This window comes from Mesoplodon densirostris, chromosome 19, assembly GCF_025265405.1.
Source record: "Mesoplodon densirostris isolate mMesDen1 chromosome 19, mMesDen1 primary haplotype, whole genome shotgun sequence".
NCBI classification, from domain to species: Eukaryota; Metazoa; Chordata; class Mammalia; order Artiodactyla; family Ziphiidae; genus Mesoplodon; species Mesoplodon densirostris.
Genome location: NC_082679.1, coordinates 13,411,660 through 13,430,580, shown reverse-complemented (window position 1 = coordinate 13,430,580; position 18,921 = coordinate 13,411,660). Strand labels below are relative to the sequence as shown.

Genomic DNA, 18,921 nt, shown 5'->3' with positions numbered 1-18,921 from the left:
TGTCTCCTTGGGACTGAAAGCCACAAAGTGCTGGAGCTGGGAAGGGAAACTGATTTTTTAGGCACATGAGCTACCACTCATCCATCCAGTATCCAGGGCAGACATGGATAATCAATCACATTACTCTTTCTCACTGAGCCAGAAAGTAAAATGCAGCCTTAACTTTTTAAAATTAAATTTATCTTTAAAAATTACAAAAGTAATATATGTTCATTTGCAACTAGTGAAATAGTACAAAGTTATATAAAGAGAGTGTTAATAATTCCTCCTTCTCTCCAAGGTAACCAATATGAACAGCATACACATTTCTCTACATACATACATACATACATAGACATGGACATATGAGATATAAGGGCTTTTGTATATGGCTCTTTTTTTTCATTTTACAAAAATGGCATCATTGTACATATTACTATGTACTTATGGACATCCCTCCATCTTGGTAGTTAAAGATCAAACACTATACTTAGATATAAATATATTGTTTGTATGCTGCTATCAAGATCAAGCATATTTTTAATTATTACATAACATCCCCTTATATGAGGTATGCTCCAATTTATTAGTCATTCTCCATTGATGGGTATTGCCATTGCTTCATTTCTTCAGGACCCTTCTCACTGCAGTGTTCTGGGCAGCCACTACCAATCGATTGGAGTTAGCCTGTGAGGTAAAACCCATTTGTCATGTCTGATCCAGTCTCGCTCCTTATCTCACACATTCTAGAGAAGGGAAGCAGACTAGCTCAAAGATTAAAGTGACAGAGTGGCTGGGGCAAGACTAGAACTGAATTTTCTTGACTTTCAACATTTCCCATATCTCATGTTGCCTCTCACTTAGAGCCATCTACCCTGTTTCTCCTCTGGAGTAAATAAACAAATCTAATTCTTCTGTGTGCTACCCCTTCAGGTATTTGAAGTCAGTTATGCCATTCCTCCTGAGTCTTCTCTTCCCCAGGGGAAATTTCCCCAGTGCCTTCAAATTTTTCTCTTAGGGCAAGGTTTCCAAATCCCTTTACCATCCTTTGGGCCATTCCTTCTATCACCTCCCCAGGGGCTGTAGAAGTCCCAAGTGTGGCTTCCATGCTCACTTTCACTTATTCATTCAATAAATATATATTGAGCACCTTCTAAGTCCTAGTCACTGTCCTGGGCACTGCGCAACTATATAGCTTGCATTTGTTGGGAAGAGAGAAACAACAAACAAAAATATGATGATATCTGAGGGTGCCAAATTATATAGAATAAATGAAATAGCATTAATATAATAGAGTGACAGAGAGACACTCCTTAGATTGGATGGTCAGGGAAGATCTCTCTGAGGAAATGACACTGAGCTGAGACCTGAGTGACAGGTAGAAGCCAGCCATGCATAGGTCTGGGGGAAGCCACGGATAGGTCCAAGTGAACAAGAACTTGGTACACAGGTAGGGTGGAGGGGCCACCAGAGTCTTGCAGGGAGCCCTGTAGGCATTTTATTTAAATGCAGTAGAAAGTCATTGGAGGATTTTAAGCCAGGGAGGCAACATTTGATTTGTCTTTTGAAAAGATTTCTGGGAGCAAGGTTTCATTCCCCCCTTACACACTTTCTCTTGTTTCTTATATCCAAAGGGATTGACAGCCAGACCAGTTCTCTCTGTTCAGCTGTCCCACTGAGGATCTATTGAGGTGAGTCACAGCCATTGTCAGTCGTACCTCACAGCCCTCCTCAGCAGGAGCATGGACATTCAGGGAGATGGCAATAGCTCCCTAAAACCTAGCCCAGCAGGTTCAATGGGTCTTTGTATGGAGTTCTCAGTCCTCTTGGCAGCCAGAGGGAGATGGAGCCAAATGGTTTGGGGATGGAGCCAAGAGCACTGGTTGCAAGAGAGACAGAGGGGAAATGTGAGTGGAGACCTGGAACAGGAGACACTTAGAAAAAACCTTAGGAGTAGTGTCCAGAAACCAGTCAACTGAAGAATAGGCCTGTTGTCTGCCCAGTTGACACAGCTCCTGTGTAGTTCCTGCCTGCAAAAGGAATTTGGACACTTCCTTGGCTTGGGAGTTTTTAACATCTGATGTGTCGCCTTCTCAGGTTGGTATCCTCTTGGCTCTTAGGCGTCTGAGTGACAAGCTGCCATCTCTGGGAGCCAAGGGGACATCCCAACCCAGAGGACCTGGGTCAGGTGTAACCTTCAAGGGAATGAAGAAGAAGGGAGAGATTCACTTCAGAACAGGGATAGGTGGGATCTTAAGAGATCAGAGTGGGAGAGCTGGGTTGGAACAGATGAGATCCCCCCAGCATGTCGGAGATCTTTGAAAAGGACCTCTGCCCCTACCCTTAGGCACCCAGTTACTGATCAGTTAGCTATCCACATACCTGAGTTCTCCACCAGGGTCACCACCCACCTATATCCTAGCCTTGTGGGTCTTAGCTTGAAATAATACAAAGAGTCCATAGCGTCCTTTTAGGAGGCGAGCAGTCACTCTGCCCAGCTCCCTGAAGGAGGTGACCAGAGACCAGCAAGGAAAGGGCATGTGCTCAGCATCACATGTCTGCTTAGTCATGTCACCTGGGGCCAGGTCTCCCATTAATTCAGATATTTTGCCACAGTGTGCATTGTCTCCTATTTCCCATCTAGAATATCTTGCCAACTTACTCTCTGCTTTAAATCCACTTCCTTTGGCCCTGTGACAGCCAGACCTGAGGGGCAGCATCTTCTCCTTTGTCTGGGTCTCTGAGTCCCAATCAAGCCTTTTATCTGGATCTGGAGATTGGAGGGAGAGTTGGTTTAGTATCTGGTTAGCTTCATCTTTCTCCCAGTAGCTCAGCAGAGTAGGTACCCTGAAAGAGGAAGGCATGAGGCCTCCTTACCCCTTCAGCCCACACTCACCAGGCCACTTCCAGCCCCTTCATTCTCTCTGACCACCTTGCTTCCTTTTCCAGGAGCCTGGAGAGGAGTGGCTAGACCAAGACCTCCCCCGATGTGAGCAGGTGTCCTCCTCCCTGCACCACCCATTGCCACCACGCCAGGGAACATCCTCAAGCCCTGGCCCTCAGGGGAGAGGTAACAGGAGCCCGCAGCCGAGACCATGTGACGGCGCTGGCCCTTGCCACCGCCGTCCCCCCCACCCTGGCCCCAGGCCTGGCACCATGATGTTCCGAGACCAGGTGGGCATCCTTGCTGGCTGGTTCAAGGGCTGGAATGAGTGTGAACAGACAGTGGCCCTGCTGTCACTTCTGAAGCGGGTCACCCGCACCCAGGCCCGCTTCCTACAGCTCTGCCTGGAGCACTCCCTGGCGGACTGCAGTGACATTCACCTGCTGGAGTCGGAGGCCAACAGTGCTGGTGAGTCTCCAGAGGTGGGAGCACAGCAGGAGGGAGGCCTGGAACAGGAACAGATGTCAGGAGTCTGAGGAGGCCTACCCAGCAGCGGCACTAGGAAATGTGGGTTCTAGGCTTGTTGGTAGGTGAGGAGTCCCTGACCTCCCGAGTCATCATCATGGCTCCTCGGGGGCTTAGTTGCCAGAAATCCGCAGACGTGGAATGGGGGACTCCTGGGGGAGTGCAGTGCAAACTAGAAACTACCCGTAACAGAGGAAGGGTCACGTAGGGTGGCTTGTCTGGGCGGCTAAAAGGAACAGACTAAAGTCATTACCTATGAAAGGGGGACAGAAGGTGAGCATTAATTCATTTCTCAAGCTACGGGAGGAAATTTTAGAACTCTTAGAACTCTTCCAAAATTCACATGTCATCTTATACTATTCTTTACCCCCTCAAAGGTAGCTTGCACCTAAGGCATAAACAGCTTCAAGAGAGTTTTGAATTTAGATATAGTCCGTATCAGTTTCCTGAACACTCAGTAGAGAAGTGCTCTTTGTCCCACGAAGTTGACATTGGGATGGGTGAGCTAGGCTTCTCTAGAACCTCTCCCTCAGGCCCCAGGTATAGCTAGGAGTCAGTCCAGAGAACCATCTCAAGGGGCACTGCTGAAGCCATTTTGGCCTTCTGGGCCTCCACAAGGCTGGATGGAGAGGTGTTGACCTAGGTGATGGGTGGGAGTGATGGAGGCCCTAGAAGAGGGGGAGTATGTGCACCTGAAAGCTAGCTGGGGAGGGGACCCCAGGACCCCATGTAGCATGTGTCCAAACCTTTCCCATGTTCTTCCTCAGGATAACAGTTCACATTGAGTCCCTACAACAAGCCAAGTACTGGTTTGACTTGTATAGTAACTTTGAAAACAGTGTTCTTTGGTGGCTCTAGAGTCAGACTGTCGAGGTTTAAATCCCAGTTGTCACTTGCTGTATAATCAAGTAACTTCACCTTTCTGAGCCTTGGTGTCCTCATCTTTAAAATCAAGATGAAAACTGTGCTTCTAGGTTAGTTACAACCCCTCTGAGAACAGTGCCTGGCATGTAGTAAACCCTCAATAAATGTGAACTGTTCTTTTTCTTGTCAGTAACTCGTTTAGTCCACACAACAACCTCATGAGATAGGTAGTGGTGTTGTCTCCATTTTATAGGTGAGGAAATCAGCATGGGCTGCTAGGATTGGGATTTGGGGACCCCCAGAGCTGCTTCCTTCCTCTTCTCAGGCCTACCCGTCTTAGCAGCAGTCACCTTCATTTTTCTGAGTTTTTATGTACAATTCACAGAAGCGCCATGGCTGTAGGGGAAGACAGTTCCTCAGGCCAGAAATCATCAGCTTAAGTCCCTGTCTTGCAGACAGTGGGCAGCAGGAACCCAGCTTGGCTCCAGCAAGCTCAGACCTCAGCCATTTCACAGCCCTCCCGTCCTCCCCACCAGGGAGGGTTCCCCTCTGCTCTAGCACCAGGGCAAGCGTTCTGGGGTTGTGGTATGGCTCTGCCCCTAGAGTGGGGGCTCCTTTGAGGCAGGCCAGTGTCTTAAGAAGCTTGGTCACACATCCCCACCACCCCATCCTGAGCAGGGAGTTGGGTGAGCACTGGGTGCCAATCCTGGCTATATATCAGAATCACACTCGTGCTTACTGCTATTTATTTATTAGAGCATTTTTAGTTTTTGCTTTTGTTTTCAAAATTTGTGGTAAAATCAAACCATATGAAAGGTAAAAAGTGAGGTCCCCTTCCAGACTTCCACGTTCCCAATTTGTGTATGTTTTATGAGATATTCTGTGCATGTATGAGCACATACAAGTTCTCCCTCCAGCTTTTTCACTGTTTTGATTGTTTTAGCACATAGAACATTGCACATATTAACCAATTTGCTTTTTTCACTTAACAGTATAACTTGAAGATCATTCCATATTCAGCACATACGTGTATACCTCGTTGTTAATGGCTGCTTGATTGTAAGCATAGTAAGGTAACAGAGCCTGACCTGTGTATCAAGCAGTGCTTTACCTTTATTACTCGTAACCCTCACAACAGCTCTGTAAGGAACGTCTTATAACTCCCCCATTTACAAACAAGACTGAGGTCTGCAGAGATTAGTGGCTTGCCCTGGGTTGTACAACTGGTCAGAGGTGGAGCTGGAATTTGACTTTAAATTTCTTCCTCTTGATCAGTAGGCTCTGCTGCATGGTATGCTTGGTCTTACTCTTATAAGCAGTGCTGTAATGAGTACCCTTTAAGCATCTCTAGGATAAATTTCTAGAATTCTGTGGGACTGCTAGTTCGAAGTTATGTACGTTTAAAATATTTGTTGTTACCACATTGCCCTTGAAAGACATGGTACACTTTATACCGTGGTATACTTTATGCCTGAGACCCATCTCAGACAGTTTACATTAAGATACTGTGGTTAATGCCTGTCCTTGAGAATTGCTGTGGAATGAGTTGACTAGTGAATGAATATATGAATCAAGGTCTTCAGCCATAGCCCCATGTCAGGTGGTGAGAGGAAAACAAGTTGGTACTTGGGTGGATGGAGAGTTAGGGAAAACTTAAAATGAAGGAAGAGAAGGAGGGCCATGGTGTGTTCCAGAGTCAGCAGGAAGCCTGCCAGGATTAGAACAGAGCATGACTGGAGGGAGAAGTGATCACAGAGGTAAATCCTGTGGGGCCTTGAAGGCCTCTCCCTAATAGACATGGGGGCTCCAAGACTGTGTCTCCTGTCTCCCTCCCAACCTCAGGTAGAGCAGCTGCCCTGCCTTATTTGTGAAGGAAGGAGCTGCTTCCTGGGCTTGGAGGCCTGCATCCTTTTGGAGGGCTTGGAGGAGCTCTGCATCCTCTGTTCATTACAGCTTTCCTATCCCACTGTTTCCTAAATTTGCATCATCAGAATCACCTGATGGGGGAGAATGTGACCTAAAATCCAGATTTCTGGGCCCCCAACCCAGACCCACTCAGTCAGAGTTCTGAGAGGATAGGCCTGGTAGTGGGTACCCAAGTTCTCCTGCTGACCAGGCAGTTTGAGAGATGATGCTCTACTGATGATTCATTTGTCATGGGACACGAGAATAGGAATCAGGACACCCAGGAGTTCTAGATCAAGCTCTGCCACTAACACCTTGTGTGACGTGGGCCAGCCCCATCCCTCTTGGGCCTGAGGATTCACTAGACAGTACGGGGATTGTTCTAGATACTCTCCAAGTACATCAGTAGCCCTTAGTATTTTATGGGGTGGGCCCCTCAGCGAACCTGTCCCTCCTTCCCACCAAGATGCACACTTACCCCACAAACCAAATCTTCAGTTCAGTTGGTCTACCAATTCTGGATAAGGGTTGCCTGTTACAGGATCTGAAGCTCTTCTTCAGCTTTTCTGATCCCGTCAGGCCAGGAGGGCTGAACAGTGAGGCAGATCCTCTGCCTTTTTCTGGGTTTATACTCCATGTCCCACCCGTCCAACCCTGCTACTTCCTTCAGTTCTCCCAGGGAAACCCTGGGTTCAGGTTTGGGTCAGAGCTGCCTACCCACCCATCTCCTTCTCAGAAAGGGCCAGGGAATGCAGAGAGCTCAATCTTGGTGAGTGGGTTCCAGTGCCGGCTTCATGTCAGAGTCACTTTATAAAAAGAACCTGAGGCCTCGGTCCTCTCTCCAGAGATTCTGGTGTTTTTTAAGCTCCCTACTTGGCCCTTATGTGCATCCAGTGGAGAACTACTAGTCTTGATGCTGACACTTGATTCTGGGTGGGCCCAGGAAGGTGGTGAAGGTACTGTCACATGACCTACTGGGAGTGGAGAGTAACGGGGCATGGAAGAGGCTCTGGTCTGGGCTGTCCCTTCCTCTCAAGCAGCTAGGAGGGTGTAGGGAAGTCCCCCAGCCAGGGCAGCCAGCATTGGTTTCATGGAAGCAGAGTCTGAGATAAAACCTGGGAACAGAAGAGCAACACCCAAGGGTCTCTGGAACAGGGAAGGAGAAGCCCCAGGTTTCCCCTTGTCATTATCCCTGTTTCTTCTCTCAGTGCTGTCTTTCCTGCCTACTTGGAGCTGTTACAGTAATCCTGCAACCCACCCCACTTCCCATGCTGACTTGGACCAGAAGGGTGGGGCCGGGGAAGCTGAAATCTCCTTCCCTCCCTGGTCCTATAGCTTCCTGGGCCACATTTCCTGCATTTCTTCCCTCCGCCTGTCCTCTGAGTCAGAGTCCCCCTATCCAGCAGGTTTAAGCCCTGCCCTCTCTGGCTCATCAAATCTGGGTGGGGAAACCGAGGTCAAGAAGGGGCTGTGGGTGAGTGAGTCACCCAAGCTCAACTCTAATGCCTCCACCCTCCTTTCAAACTCTACTAACACAGTTCATCAAACAAAAATGTGAGCCCCATTGCCCTCCCCTATGTTTGTGTGAGATTGGATGAAGCATAGAGGGGCATGTTTGGAGCCAAAACGCATCCCCTCTGGCTGGTGCCTCAGGCTGCCACGATTGTTGCAACAGCCCAGCATGTAAAAATGGATTTGCTCTTATGGCAGTCTCCAAGATATATTTGGCTCCTGTGATTTGCCAGCAACCAGGGTCATGACCTACTTAGCTCTGGTCACCTGGCCAAGGAGAGCACTCATATGCAGTCTCCCTCATCCTCTCTGGAGTCCAGGTTTGCAGCTTGGTGAGCAGCAGTCATTGACATCATGGCATTCCCCAGTCCCCTCCCCCATCCACCCACCTCCAGAATTTCATCATCGCTTGTTGTGCCTCTAGCTCAGAGGAACCAGAGACGTGTCTGTTTTTGGTAAATAACTGCATGAAATTCCCCACCCCTGTGGGGAATCTGAAGGGGGAGACCAGATGTGCCCTCCTGTGTGAATTGCTCCCTCCAGCCCCGAAATAGCATAGGCTTTAGATCTTCAACCATCAGCAATGACCATAATAGTTGAAATGCATGGAGCACTTAACACATATCAGGTGCTTTGCACGATTGTCTCATTGAATCTTTACAACAACCCTGTGATGTAGGGGCTTTTAACTACCCCCATTGTACAGAAGAGGAAACCAAGGCTCAGAGAGGTTTAAAGGACTGGCCCACAGTTACGTTGACCTGCGTCTTAGAGGCAGAGCTAGATATCTAATCGAGGCAAGTTTGCCAGTTGAACTTGTACTCTTTACTTGGTATACTCTGCTAGGACATGAGACAGAGAGACCTAAGGTCAAGGAATCCTAGACAGGACACATTATACACACACACACACCACTACCTTCCAGGGGACCATCAGGGTTCAGCTGTGCAGGTATTCATTGGGCCTCTGCTGTGCCTCAACTCTGGGCCAGACTTTTCTGCCCTGGGCAGGAAACTAGAAGTTCCATCCCTACCCTACCCGTCATCTGCAGCCCCTGCTGGGCTCACCCCAAGGGGCCTGAGGCTGTGCAGATTCCTTGGACCAGTTCCAGTTCTCACTGATGCTTTCCAGTCATGGGAGGCCCACCCTTCCCAGTTCATCGCTGTACAGACACATGAACACACATTTCCCTAGGGTCGGCCTCCATTCTTCCAAAACCACTCTCCCCTTTCACTGCAGTAGAACAAGGTCCTTCATTGAGCCCAACCCTTGGGGCTCTTCTGTCATGTCCCCTGGCAGTACCAGAGGAGAAGCTGCGTCCCTTAGCCCTGGCAGTACTCTGGGGTGGGGGAGGGACTAGACAAGGCTTCTCTCTGTCCCAGATGCCTCTGGCTACCCTGCAAGGCCTGAACAACAGCGATTGAGAGCATCAGGGTAGGGCTAAAGGGGTAGGCCAACTCTGCTGGAGGAGAAGGGAGAAAAACACCAATCATTGAGTCACATACTGAGTGCTTACTATGGGCAGACTCTGTCAGGTGCTTTATATTCATTGTCTCCCTAAATCCTCTCAGCAGCCCTGTAATCCCTCTTTTACAGAGGAGGAGGCATATTGCCCAGGCAACTGTACCACACAGCTGGGATGCAAGTCCTTAACTTTCTGTCCCTAATCGTCAATCACTGTATTTCTTCTTCCTTCTCATCAAAAACTAAAAACTCAGGGACTAAGTCAGGGAAATGGAGTACCAGGAAGGTCCTTCCCATGTGATCCAGTGCCAGATGGAGGTGGGAGAGCTCAAAAGGTGAAGGCTCCCTGAAGTCAGGAAGGCTTATCCCACCTTGGAAAGATCTTTAGATATGGAGCTGACCTAAGAGATAGCTTCATGATCATGGGGAGCTAGTTCAGGAGAAGATGGGTGGAGGGGATGAGGTTTCCTAGCCTTGTGTGGCAGGTCCTGAAAGGGATCTTGAAAGCCAGGGACGGGGGAGGAAGAAGATACGCGGCATTGGAGAGATAGTAGAGGGTTGTGGGTAAAAGTTCCTCCCAGTTTTCGAGGCAGAGAGACCTGGGTTCAGATCTTGGCTCTGTCACCTTGGACGTCACCTTCCCAAATGTATTTTCTCATCTACAAGATGGGGGTGCTAAAACGAGAGTTGAGGTGAGGATGAAAGACAGTCATGTTCTTAGCATGTGTCTGGCTCAGAGTAAATGGTCAGTAAATATCCATTATTACTATTATTGTGTAGTATTACTCTTTGTTCTCTTTTGGCCAGTACTGTGGGCATAACATGACTCTGAATAAATGGATGAACCCTTGCACATTTTAACAGGGGTTCTCTAGGAAGCTTGGGGCAGAGAGGCCCAGGCAAGAAAATGTTCACTTATATGGCCAGGAGTTGAGAGGTGTATGTGTTTCATTTTCTTAGAGCTACAAATGTAAGAATTAGTTATGTGAATTCCCAAGACATAGATTTCCAGACAGGTCATTAAGGGAAAGAAATGTGTGAAAAAGGTATTTCTCAGGTTTTTATGCAAGGCTCCCAGTGGCCAGGTGTCCGGTCTGTAGTGTGGCCAGAGGAGACCAGAGGTCCTTGGAATATTAAGCCTTAAGGAAATTGGGTTGAGACGCCATCAGAGGCAGAGGGATCCAGATCGGGGCTCACTTGAAACCCAGATGGCTAGAATTCTGAGGCCCTCCTTCTATACATGCCCATTCCCAACCTCTCTGTTTCCTGGTCCAGGAGTTGGCTTATGCCTTGAGAATCTCTGTGGGTATTCAAAAGGAAGGAGCCCCTGTAAGATATAATAACCATGGTGTTAGAAATGACAGCTGATGTTTACTGAGGACTTACTTTGTGCCCTATTTTGTGCTTTGGTCTCAATTCATAGCAGCCATGCCAGGTAGGAGTGACTGTGAGCCCCACTTTACAGATAGAGAAAGTAGAGCTCAGTGAAGTGATCCCATTTACATCAGTAAGTAGGAGAGGCGGGACATAAGCCACATCACTGCCTGTTCTTTTTCATCACCCACCCCTCTAGGGTCCTAGCTCTGTTCGGTTAGAACCAGCTCCTTTGTCCCTTTCCAAAACCTCACCAATATCCCAGTAACTCAACTCTCAGAACTTCCTTGTTAGAAGTTTGAAAATCATCACCGTGGCTATAGATATGAGCTCAGTTGCCCAAGAGTGAGGGCAGAGTTGGTCCCAGTCTTTGATCATTGTCTCTTTTCTCAAGTATTGGTATACTTTGTCCCTTTCCCTTGCCCCATCAGCATTACCTGCCATCCTCCACTCCATTGAACTAGTCATGGAAGTGGTAACAAGGTTTTCAAGGAGGACAGTCAGTCCTGTAACAGTTCCTTCCTGAGACCTCCTTTTTTTAAAAAATATTTATTTATTCATTCATTCATTCATTCATTCATTCATTCATGCTGTGTCGGGTCTTAGTTGCGGCATGAGGAACCTTTAGTTGCAGCATCCAGGCCCTTAGTTGCGGCATGCATGTGGGATCTAGTTCCCTGACCAGGTATCGAACCCGGGCCCCCTGCATTGGGAGCGTGGAGTTATACCCACTGGACCACCAAGGAGTACCGAGGCCTCCTTTATGTGGCTAGCTTGGGGCCTTATTCTTGGGGAGCTCACTTCTGGGTAGAGAGAGGAAACCTTACTCATCTTCACAGGACAGACAGGCCCTCAGACGATGGGATGGGAAGGAGACATCACCAGATCACCAGGGCATGGAGTAGCCACAGAAGGCTTCCTGAAGAAGGGCAGGTGTAGGCAGTCCCTAAAAGAAGTAGAATTTGGATAGGAGGAAGGAGACTGTTGCAGGCTAAAGCCTTGAATCTCAGCCTGAGTATGGAAGCTTGGATGAATATGGCATGGAGAGAGCCCCAGGGAGTTTGGGGATATCCTAAACCAAGTCTTTATCTGGAGGAATAGGAGGTGGGGGAGTGCCCTGGAAATGAAGGTGATGTTGGGCTAGGAGCTCTTGAACTTGAGTCCATTGGTACTGGTTGCCATTATAAGCTCCTGGTCAGGAACATGATATCCTGGTGTGCTTTAGGAAGATCACTCCATCTGGGTGTATGGGATGAATTGGAAGGGGAGAATCTAGAGGCTGAGTCCAGTTTAAAAAGCAGCAGTAAGGGCTTCCCTGGTGGCGCAGTGGTTGGGAGTCCGCCTGCCGATGCAGGGGACACGGGTTCGTGCCCCGGTCCGGGAAGATCCCACATGCCGCGGAGCGGCTGGGCCCGTGAGCCATGGCCGCTGAGCCTGCGCGTCCGGAGCCTGTGCTCCGCAACGGGAGAGGCCACAACAGTGAGAGGCCCGCATACCAGGAAAAAAAATAAAAATAAAAAGCAACAGTAAGCATTTATTAACTATGTTCTGTATGCCAGGCCACTTTCCATTCTTTATTAACTTCTTGAATCTCAGAGCAACACTGTGAATTGGGTACTGTAATTATCTTCAGAAATTTTCAGGTGAGGAAATCAGTGCTCAGTGAGGTTCAAGAGACAGAGGTCCAGCTAGTGAGCTGGGGAGTCCAGACCATCTGATTCCAGAGCCCAAGGTTTTTTTGGGGTTTTTTTGGCCGACGCATGTGGCATGTGGGATCTTAGTTTCCAGACCAGGGGTTGAGCCTCTGCCCCCTGCAGTGGAAGTGCGGAGTCCTAACCACTGGACTGCCAGGGAATTCCTGAGTCCAAGCTTTTAACCACTGTATTCCATTGTCCTCCAAGTCAGGAAAGAGAGGCTGTTTTGATAGTCAGGGGAAAGCAGGTACAGGCCATGAAGATAAAGAGTGGGGATACAGCAAGAAGAGCAGGCCTGGGGGCAGCAGGAGGGGCTCAGATTCCAGAGTAGCAAGTTTGGCTTATTAGGAGTCATAGCAGGTTTCTGAGAGTGGGAGTGATGAAACCAGAAAAAAAATTACTCTGGAAGCAGGCTGAGTGTGTTAGATATCACTTGTATGAGGGACAAGGTCAGAGTCCTGAAAGGAGAAGGGAAATGAGATTGGAGCTGAGGGAGCAGGCTATAGGCACTTCTCCTGGCTTTATGGGAGTCCCCCACCCTGGCTCCCCTGACATTCCCTCTTGTCCCCTCTGCAGCCATCGTCAGCCAGTGGCAGCAGGAGTCCAAAGAGAAGGTGGTGTCCCTCCTGCTGTCCCACCTACCCCTGCTTCAGCCAGGCAACACAGAGGCCAAGTCGGAGTACATGAGGCTGCTGCAGAAAGTGCTGGCCTACTCGATTGAGAGCAACGCCTTCATCGAGGAGAGCCGCCAGCTGCTCTCCTATGCCCTCATCCACCCGGCCACCACTCTGGAGGACCGCAATGCGCTGGCCCTCTGGCTGAGTCACTTGGAAGAGCGGCTAGCTAGCGGCTTCCGCACCCGGCCTGAGCCCACCTACCACTCACGCCAGGGCTCGGATGAGTGGGGTGGCCCTGCAGAGCTGGGCCCTGGGGAGGCAGGATCAGGCTGGCAGGACAAGCCACCCCGGGAAAATGGACACGTGCCCTTCCACCCACCCAGCTCAGTGCCGCCAGCCATCAACAGTATTGGGAGCAACGCAAACGCAGGTGAGGAGGTGGGAGTCCGGGAGGCCATGCCTACTTGAAAAGGGTTGGACTGGGCTCTCTCTTCACTCGCTCTGTGTCCCTGGGCAAGTCACGTAAGCTCTCTGGGCCTCAGCTTTATGAGACAGTGCAGAGGTTGTGAACTGGCATTCCCAGAGCCATTTCTGACCTGCAGACATGTTTTATTGAGCTCAAACTCAACAAAACTTCGGGTTTTGTTTTTTTATGTTTTTAAATAAATTTGGTGATGTAAGGAATTGGGAATTTTCTCCTAAAAATCCGGATTTTCAGCTTCTCTTGAAAAGTCAAAAGATCTGGCAACTCAAGGCCTGTATTCCTGGTGGCAACCGTAAGATGGAGTTGAATATTGATCACCGCCTTCTGACCCTGCACATGTGTCCCAGTCGGCCTCTGCCCCTACCATCCCACTTTGGGCATGTGTGATAACTGCCTGACTTCAGTTGTAGACCATCATAATTTGAGGTCCCTTCCAGCCCAGACATTCTGGATTTTTGTATCTGGCTCCAGCGTACAGACTCATTTCTGAGAAATGTATGTTTGTAAGCCTGTTCATACTAGATGTAACTCATGCTGCAAGGCATTAGTAATAGTAGGTAACATTGTGGAGCGTTGACTGTGCTAGGTATTCTTTTATAAGCACTTTTCAGGCATGATCTCGTTTAATCCTCATCACAACAATATTATTAGCCCCATTCTGCAGATGAAGGCACTGAGACTCAAAGAGACGAAGTCTTGTATTCAAGGTCACAGAACAAGTGGTGGAACTGGCCAGGGTTTAGACCCAGGCAGTCTGATACCAGAGCTTGCGTCTGACCACTGTGCCATCCTTCAACTAAGTGGTCTCTTAGCAAGCACCCGCAGAGGCTGGGGTCAGTGGGAGGAGCTGGTATTCCAGAGAGTTTTTGAAATATTCGTTGAACAGTATAAGGGAGAATGGCGTTTCCAAGGATTGATGAGGTGACAGGACCTGACTCAAAGCAAGAAGTTTCCAAATTTAACGTCAAGGTAGCCGGCCCCTTTTTGCAGGCACTGGTTAAAGCAGGCCAGGAGAGGGTGGCAGTGGAATGTTACCCGTGCCAGTGGGTAAGGTGAACCCTGGGTCTTCATTGCCCAGCTGTGTGGCACCTGGTACATATTAGTTACCCCTGAGCCTCTTTCTTCCCCAGCTGAATATGGATATCCTGGTCACCTGCCTCCTTCCCAGATGCTGGCAAGAATCAGGGAAGACAGGGGTAGAAGGGCACTTTCGGGAACTCTAGCAACCCAAGGTGTCTTGGACCTGGTTTTCTAGTCTCAGAGCATGACAGTTTCTGGGTCCAGGTTGGGAGGGTATATTAATAATGCTAATTCTAGATAAAATATATTCAGCGTTTAGTCTTTGCCAAGAGCTGTTCTGAGAAGTTTATACTTATAAGTTCATTGGCTGAGGCACAGAGGAGTCACTTGCCCAAGGTGTTGTAGCCAGAATTTCAATCCAGGCAGCCTGGCTCCTCAGCTTATATTCTTTGTTACTGTGCTACACTGCCCCCACCTAAAAGTGACCCTCCCGAAGATGCTCATCAAGGGGAGGGGTCACCTATGCAGGGTGCCCATACATTCCTTCCTCCCCACGATGGGGACAGCAGCTTTAGAGGACCAAGCTGGAACAATGTTGAATAGGGGATTTGAACCAGAAGAGGAATTGGGCATTCCAGGTAGAGGGCACAGCATGAATTGAAGGTATAGGGGTGACAAATTGGAGGGGACAGTATGCAGACAGGTCCGGCTAGGATGGAGAAGTGCGAGGATTTAAATGAGTAATAGCAGTAGCAAATATTCATGTTTACCCTGTGCCAGAGACTTCACATGGAAGTGGAGACAGAGGGGGAAGATGAAGTGACTTGCCCAGGATCATGAAGTTAATAGATGGCAGAGCCAGAATTTGAACGCAGGTCTCTCTTGACTCTCAGATCTCAGTATGTTAGGGCCACATTCAGAGGGGGCCTTGAAGGCTAGGATGAAGCTTTTCAATTTCAATTTCAAGCAGTTGCAGGAAACAGGAAGCCATTAAACTATTTTTGAGTGGGGAGCAAGGATTGGCCCGTAAGGGCAGGCAGGGTGGGTTTGGGGTGCTGCCAAGGGCAGGCCAGGGCTTCTTGGAGAGTGTGAGGCCCTGGATGTCTGGCCGGCATTCCTGTTTTTATGGTTCTTATACTGTGGCCAGCCTCCACCCCAGTGTGGGTCCAAAAAGGGCTCCTCAGGAACTGCACAATCGTTCCAATCAGGATAATTTCCAGCCCTCTCGGCCTCGCCTTCCCGCTTCTTGGTTGAGAAGGGAGGAAGGAGGAAGCCAGGAACACCAAGACAGGCAAAAAAAAAAAAAAAAAGGCCTGTGTTAAGGGTTACCCAGCCCTCCCCAGGGCCCAGAGGGTAACATCTTCTAGGAGTCCAGAGGCTTGGAGAAGCCCCTTGCAGAGAGCCCCAGAAATCACTGATAGGGGGAGGAGGCTAGCCTTAGTGGGTGGGATCAATGCACTGCCCTCTCCCTCAGGTGACTTCCTGGCTAGGATCACAGATAACTGTCACAGATGAGGGAAGGTGCTTTGGGGGCCTGTACCAGGCTGGTTGTCCTTCTGAGGCTGGGTGTCAGTGTAGCACTGGCAGGAATCCCAGCCTTTCCATCAGAAACAAGGCTGGGGTTCTTCTGTCTCTGCCTCCCAACTCTTTGTGGGAACTGGGGCAAAGGATTTCAGTTCCCCAGGCCTTGATGTTCTCACCTACCCAGGGTGAGGCTTTTTGGCTTTGTTTCCTTTTCTTTTTTTGACTTGGGATACTTCTAGATTTCCTGTGTCAAGCTCAGAGGCCCCCTTAGCACCCTTAGGATGGTGGGTGCCCTCCTTTTGGACTTAGTGAAACTTTGAAAATTCCTGTGTATCTTGCCCTGACCCGGAGGTACAGAAATGATTGGGCAGGCTTGCTGCCATCCTACAGAAGCCCAGAGTCCAGTGCGAGGCAGGCTCGTGAAGGGGGCAGTAAGTGCTGGACTTCAGGTAGCAGCACAGGGGCCCAGGGAACGCAGAGGAAGGAGTCACAGAAGAGGGAACACGTGAGCCAGGAGGGAAGGCTGAAGTGGCTGGCAGATAAGGGTGGACGAGCAGTGAGCTAGGGGGAGGGAATAGCACTTGTAAAGGTCTGGAAGCTCATGAGAACCTGCCCTGTCCTTAGAATGGTTAAAAATCAAGTTGGATCCTTTTTCTTACCTCAGGAATGGGATGGGTGGAGGATGCGAAACATCCTGTGGATGAGGGCCTGGATTCACCCTGATCTGGGCTCAGGATAGGAAAAATCTTTGGGAGGTGGTGAAGCCCAATAACAGAGATGTTGAGGAAGCAGTTTATGTACTTCATTCACTTACTTTGCAAGTAGTTGTGAAGAACCTCCTCTAGTCGAGGCCCCATTGTAATTACTGAGGATACCATGATGTTTACGACAGGACAGGGCCCTGCTGTCACAGGTCTTGTAGGAGAGGCGAACAGTCAATAAGTGAACAAATAACTAGATAAGGTCATTTCAAGCTGTGATAGGTGCTGTAAGAAAGATAAGGCAGAGTGATATGATGGTGGGTTGGTGGGGGACAGCTACTGCTGACTGAGGGTTCAGGGAAAGCCTCAGAAGAGGTGATTGAGATGAGACCTGGGGGAGCCCACTGCTAAGATCAGGAGAACGAGAAGAGCGAGCAAGCACGGAAGTCCTGAGGCTGGAACAAGCTTGAGTGTTCCAGGAACAAATTGGGGCAGGTGTGCGGCAAAGGCTAAAAGGGCTTGAACCAAAGGGGTGAGTCATGAGAGATGAGGAGTCAGAGGTGAGCAGGACCCAGATCCTGCAGGGCCTCGTAGGTGTCGGGGGAGGAGTTTGAATTTTATTCTCAGTGTGAAGGGAAGCTACAGGTAAGGTTTAATCGGGGACTGACTGGGTCAGACTTGGCATTTTTAAGAAGGATCAGTGTGGCTGTGGTGAGTTGACTAGACTGTAGGGGGCAAGGATGAAGGCAAGAAGCCGGTGAGGAGGTTGTGAGAGTAATTCCAGCTGGGGACGCCAGTGACTTGGCCCAGGTGCTATAGCAGAGGAAGTGGAGCAGTTCAGAGAAGCGGCTGAGAGCTTGCTGATGGATTGGGGGGTGGGGGAATGAGGGAACCAGCAGTACCCGGTAGGTGGTTCCCCTCAGACCCCAGGGTCCCTTCCTCTTGTTGGATTCCAGGGCTGAGCTGCCGTCCATGGCACTGACCAGGGGGACACGGTCTCCTGTGGTCAGATCCCCAAGCCTGACCTTTTGCCTCTCTCCCCCTCCGGCCAGGTCTCCCCTGCCAAATCCACCCCAGCCCGCTGAAGCGCTCCATGTCGCTCATCCCCACGAGCCCCCAGGCCCCTGGTGAGTGGCCGAGTCCAGAGGAGCTTGGGGCCCGGGCTGCTTTCACCACGCCCGACCACGCACCCCTCTCGCCCCAGAGCAGCGTGGCCTCCTCTGGCAGCGAGCAGACGGAGGAGCAGGGCTCCAGCCGGAACACTTTTCAGGAGGACGGCAGTGGCATGAAAGGTACAATGGGGGAGAGTAGCACTAGGACCCTCCTCAAGAGGCTTCCACAGAACTTAAAAGGACAGAAGAGAGCTTGTAGCTGCCACCCCACCTGTCCTGTCCCTCCCCACCCAATTCTTCCTCTCCCCCACTCCATCCCCGAGAAGGGGACAGGTCTGAGGAGAGTGGACAGGCCCTGCCCTTAGGGCTTAAGACTGAGCAGAGGGACCCCCACAGGTCCCAGTCTGATGGGGGAAAAGCCCCTGCCCTCAGGCACGCCAGTCTGACAAGAAAGCCAGGACACAGAGGTAACTGATGGAATAGAGGTTCCAGGAATACTTTTAAAGGCATCAGAGGTCATCCTAGTACACATCCAACCCAGCAACTCAGGAGGATCGGGTGTTCTGACCAGGGAAGGCCACCTGGAAGGGTCTGGCTGGACAGAAGAAGGTAGCTTATGGACCCTTGGCTTCTCCCTACCTCCTTCCAATTTTCTACAGCTTTTAAGGCTGCCTATGATTTATCCCTGTTCCTTCCCCACAACTGTTACCAGGGCCAGATTCCTGATCTTAGGCCCTCCCTTCTTTTCCACAGATGTGCCCTCGTGGCTTAAGAGCCTCCGCTTGCACAAGTACGCGGCCCTCTTCTCACAGATGAGCTATGAGGAGATGATGACACTGACAGAGCAGCACTTGGAGTCTCAGGTGAAGCAGAGGGACCATCAGGGCGGGGCTGGGGGCGGGACCATTTGGGCATTACCCTTGCAGCCCAAGCCTCCTCTGTCTCTTTGGGCCTTGTTGGGGCACCTTGAGTACCTCAGCCTCCCATTTCCAGCTTCCTATCCCCTTCTGCCCTACCACAGAATGTCACCAAAGGTGCCCGCCACAAGATAGCCCTGAGCATCCAGAAGCTGCGCGAGAGGCAGAGTGTCCTCAAATCCCTGGAGAAGGTGAGGACCTGGTATCCCCATCCAAGGCCAACTGGCTACCCAGTGGTGCTAGTGGCTGAAGTCTCTGGGTCAGCCTTGCTGCCCATGTGGCCCCCATCTCGGGACCTCCCCAGCCCTAGGGAACCAGGGTCCAGGGACCAAGTGCAGGTCGGAT

General features: G+C 50.1%; 1 protein-coding gene across 7 annotated transcripts in view; it reads left to right on the top strand.

Annotated features, from left to right (window-relative positions):
- Positions 1–18,921, top strand: part of SAMD4B (sterile alpha motif domain containing 4B) — a 37,623-nt gene that overhangs the window by 10,524 nt on the left and 8,178 nt on the right. For 4 of the 7 annotated variants that reach the window (XM_060085662.1, XM_060085657.1, XM_060085658.1 and 1 more), the window contains 6 exons: positions 1,614–1,670; positions 2,929–3,331; positions 12,778–13,248; positions 17,600–17,839; positions 18,413–18,522; positions 18,681–18,767. In XM_060085662.1, the coding sequence (XP_059941645.1) occupies positions 3,136–3,331; positions 12,778–13,248; positions 17,600–17,839; positions 18,413–18,522; positions 18,681–18,767 (1,104 nt within the window). In that variant the 5' untranslated portion in view covers positions 1,614–1,670; positions 2,929–3,135. Of the gene's footprint in view, positions 1–612; positions 674–1,613; positions 1,671–2,928; positions 3,332–12,777; positions 13,249–17,599; positions 17,840–18,412; positions 18,523–18,680; positions 18,768–18,921 lie in introns of all 7 variants that reach the window. The other 3 variants (XM_060085661.1, XM_060085660.1, XM_060085663.1) reach the window with 2 other exon arrangements.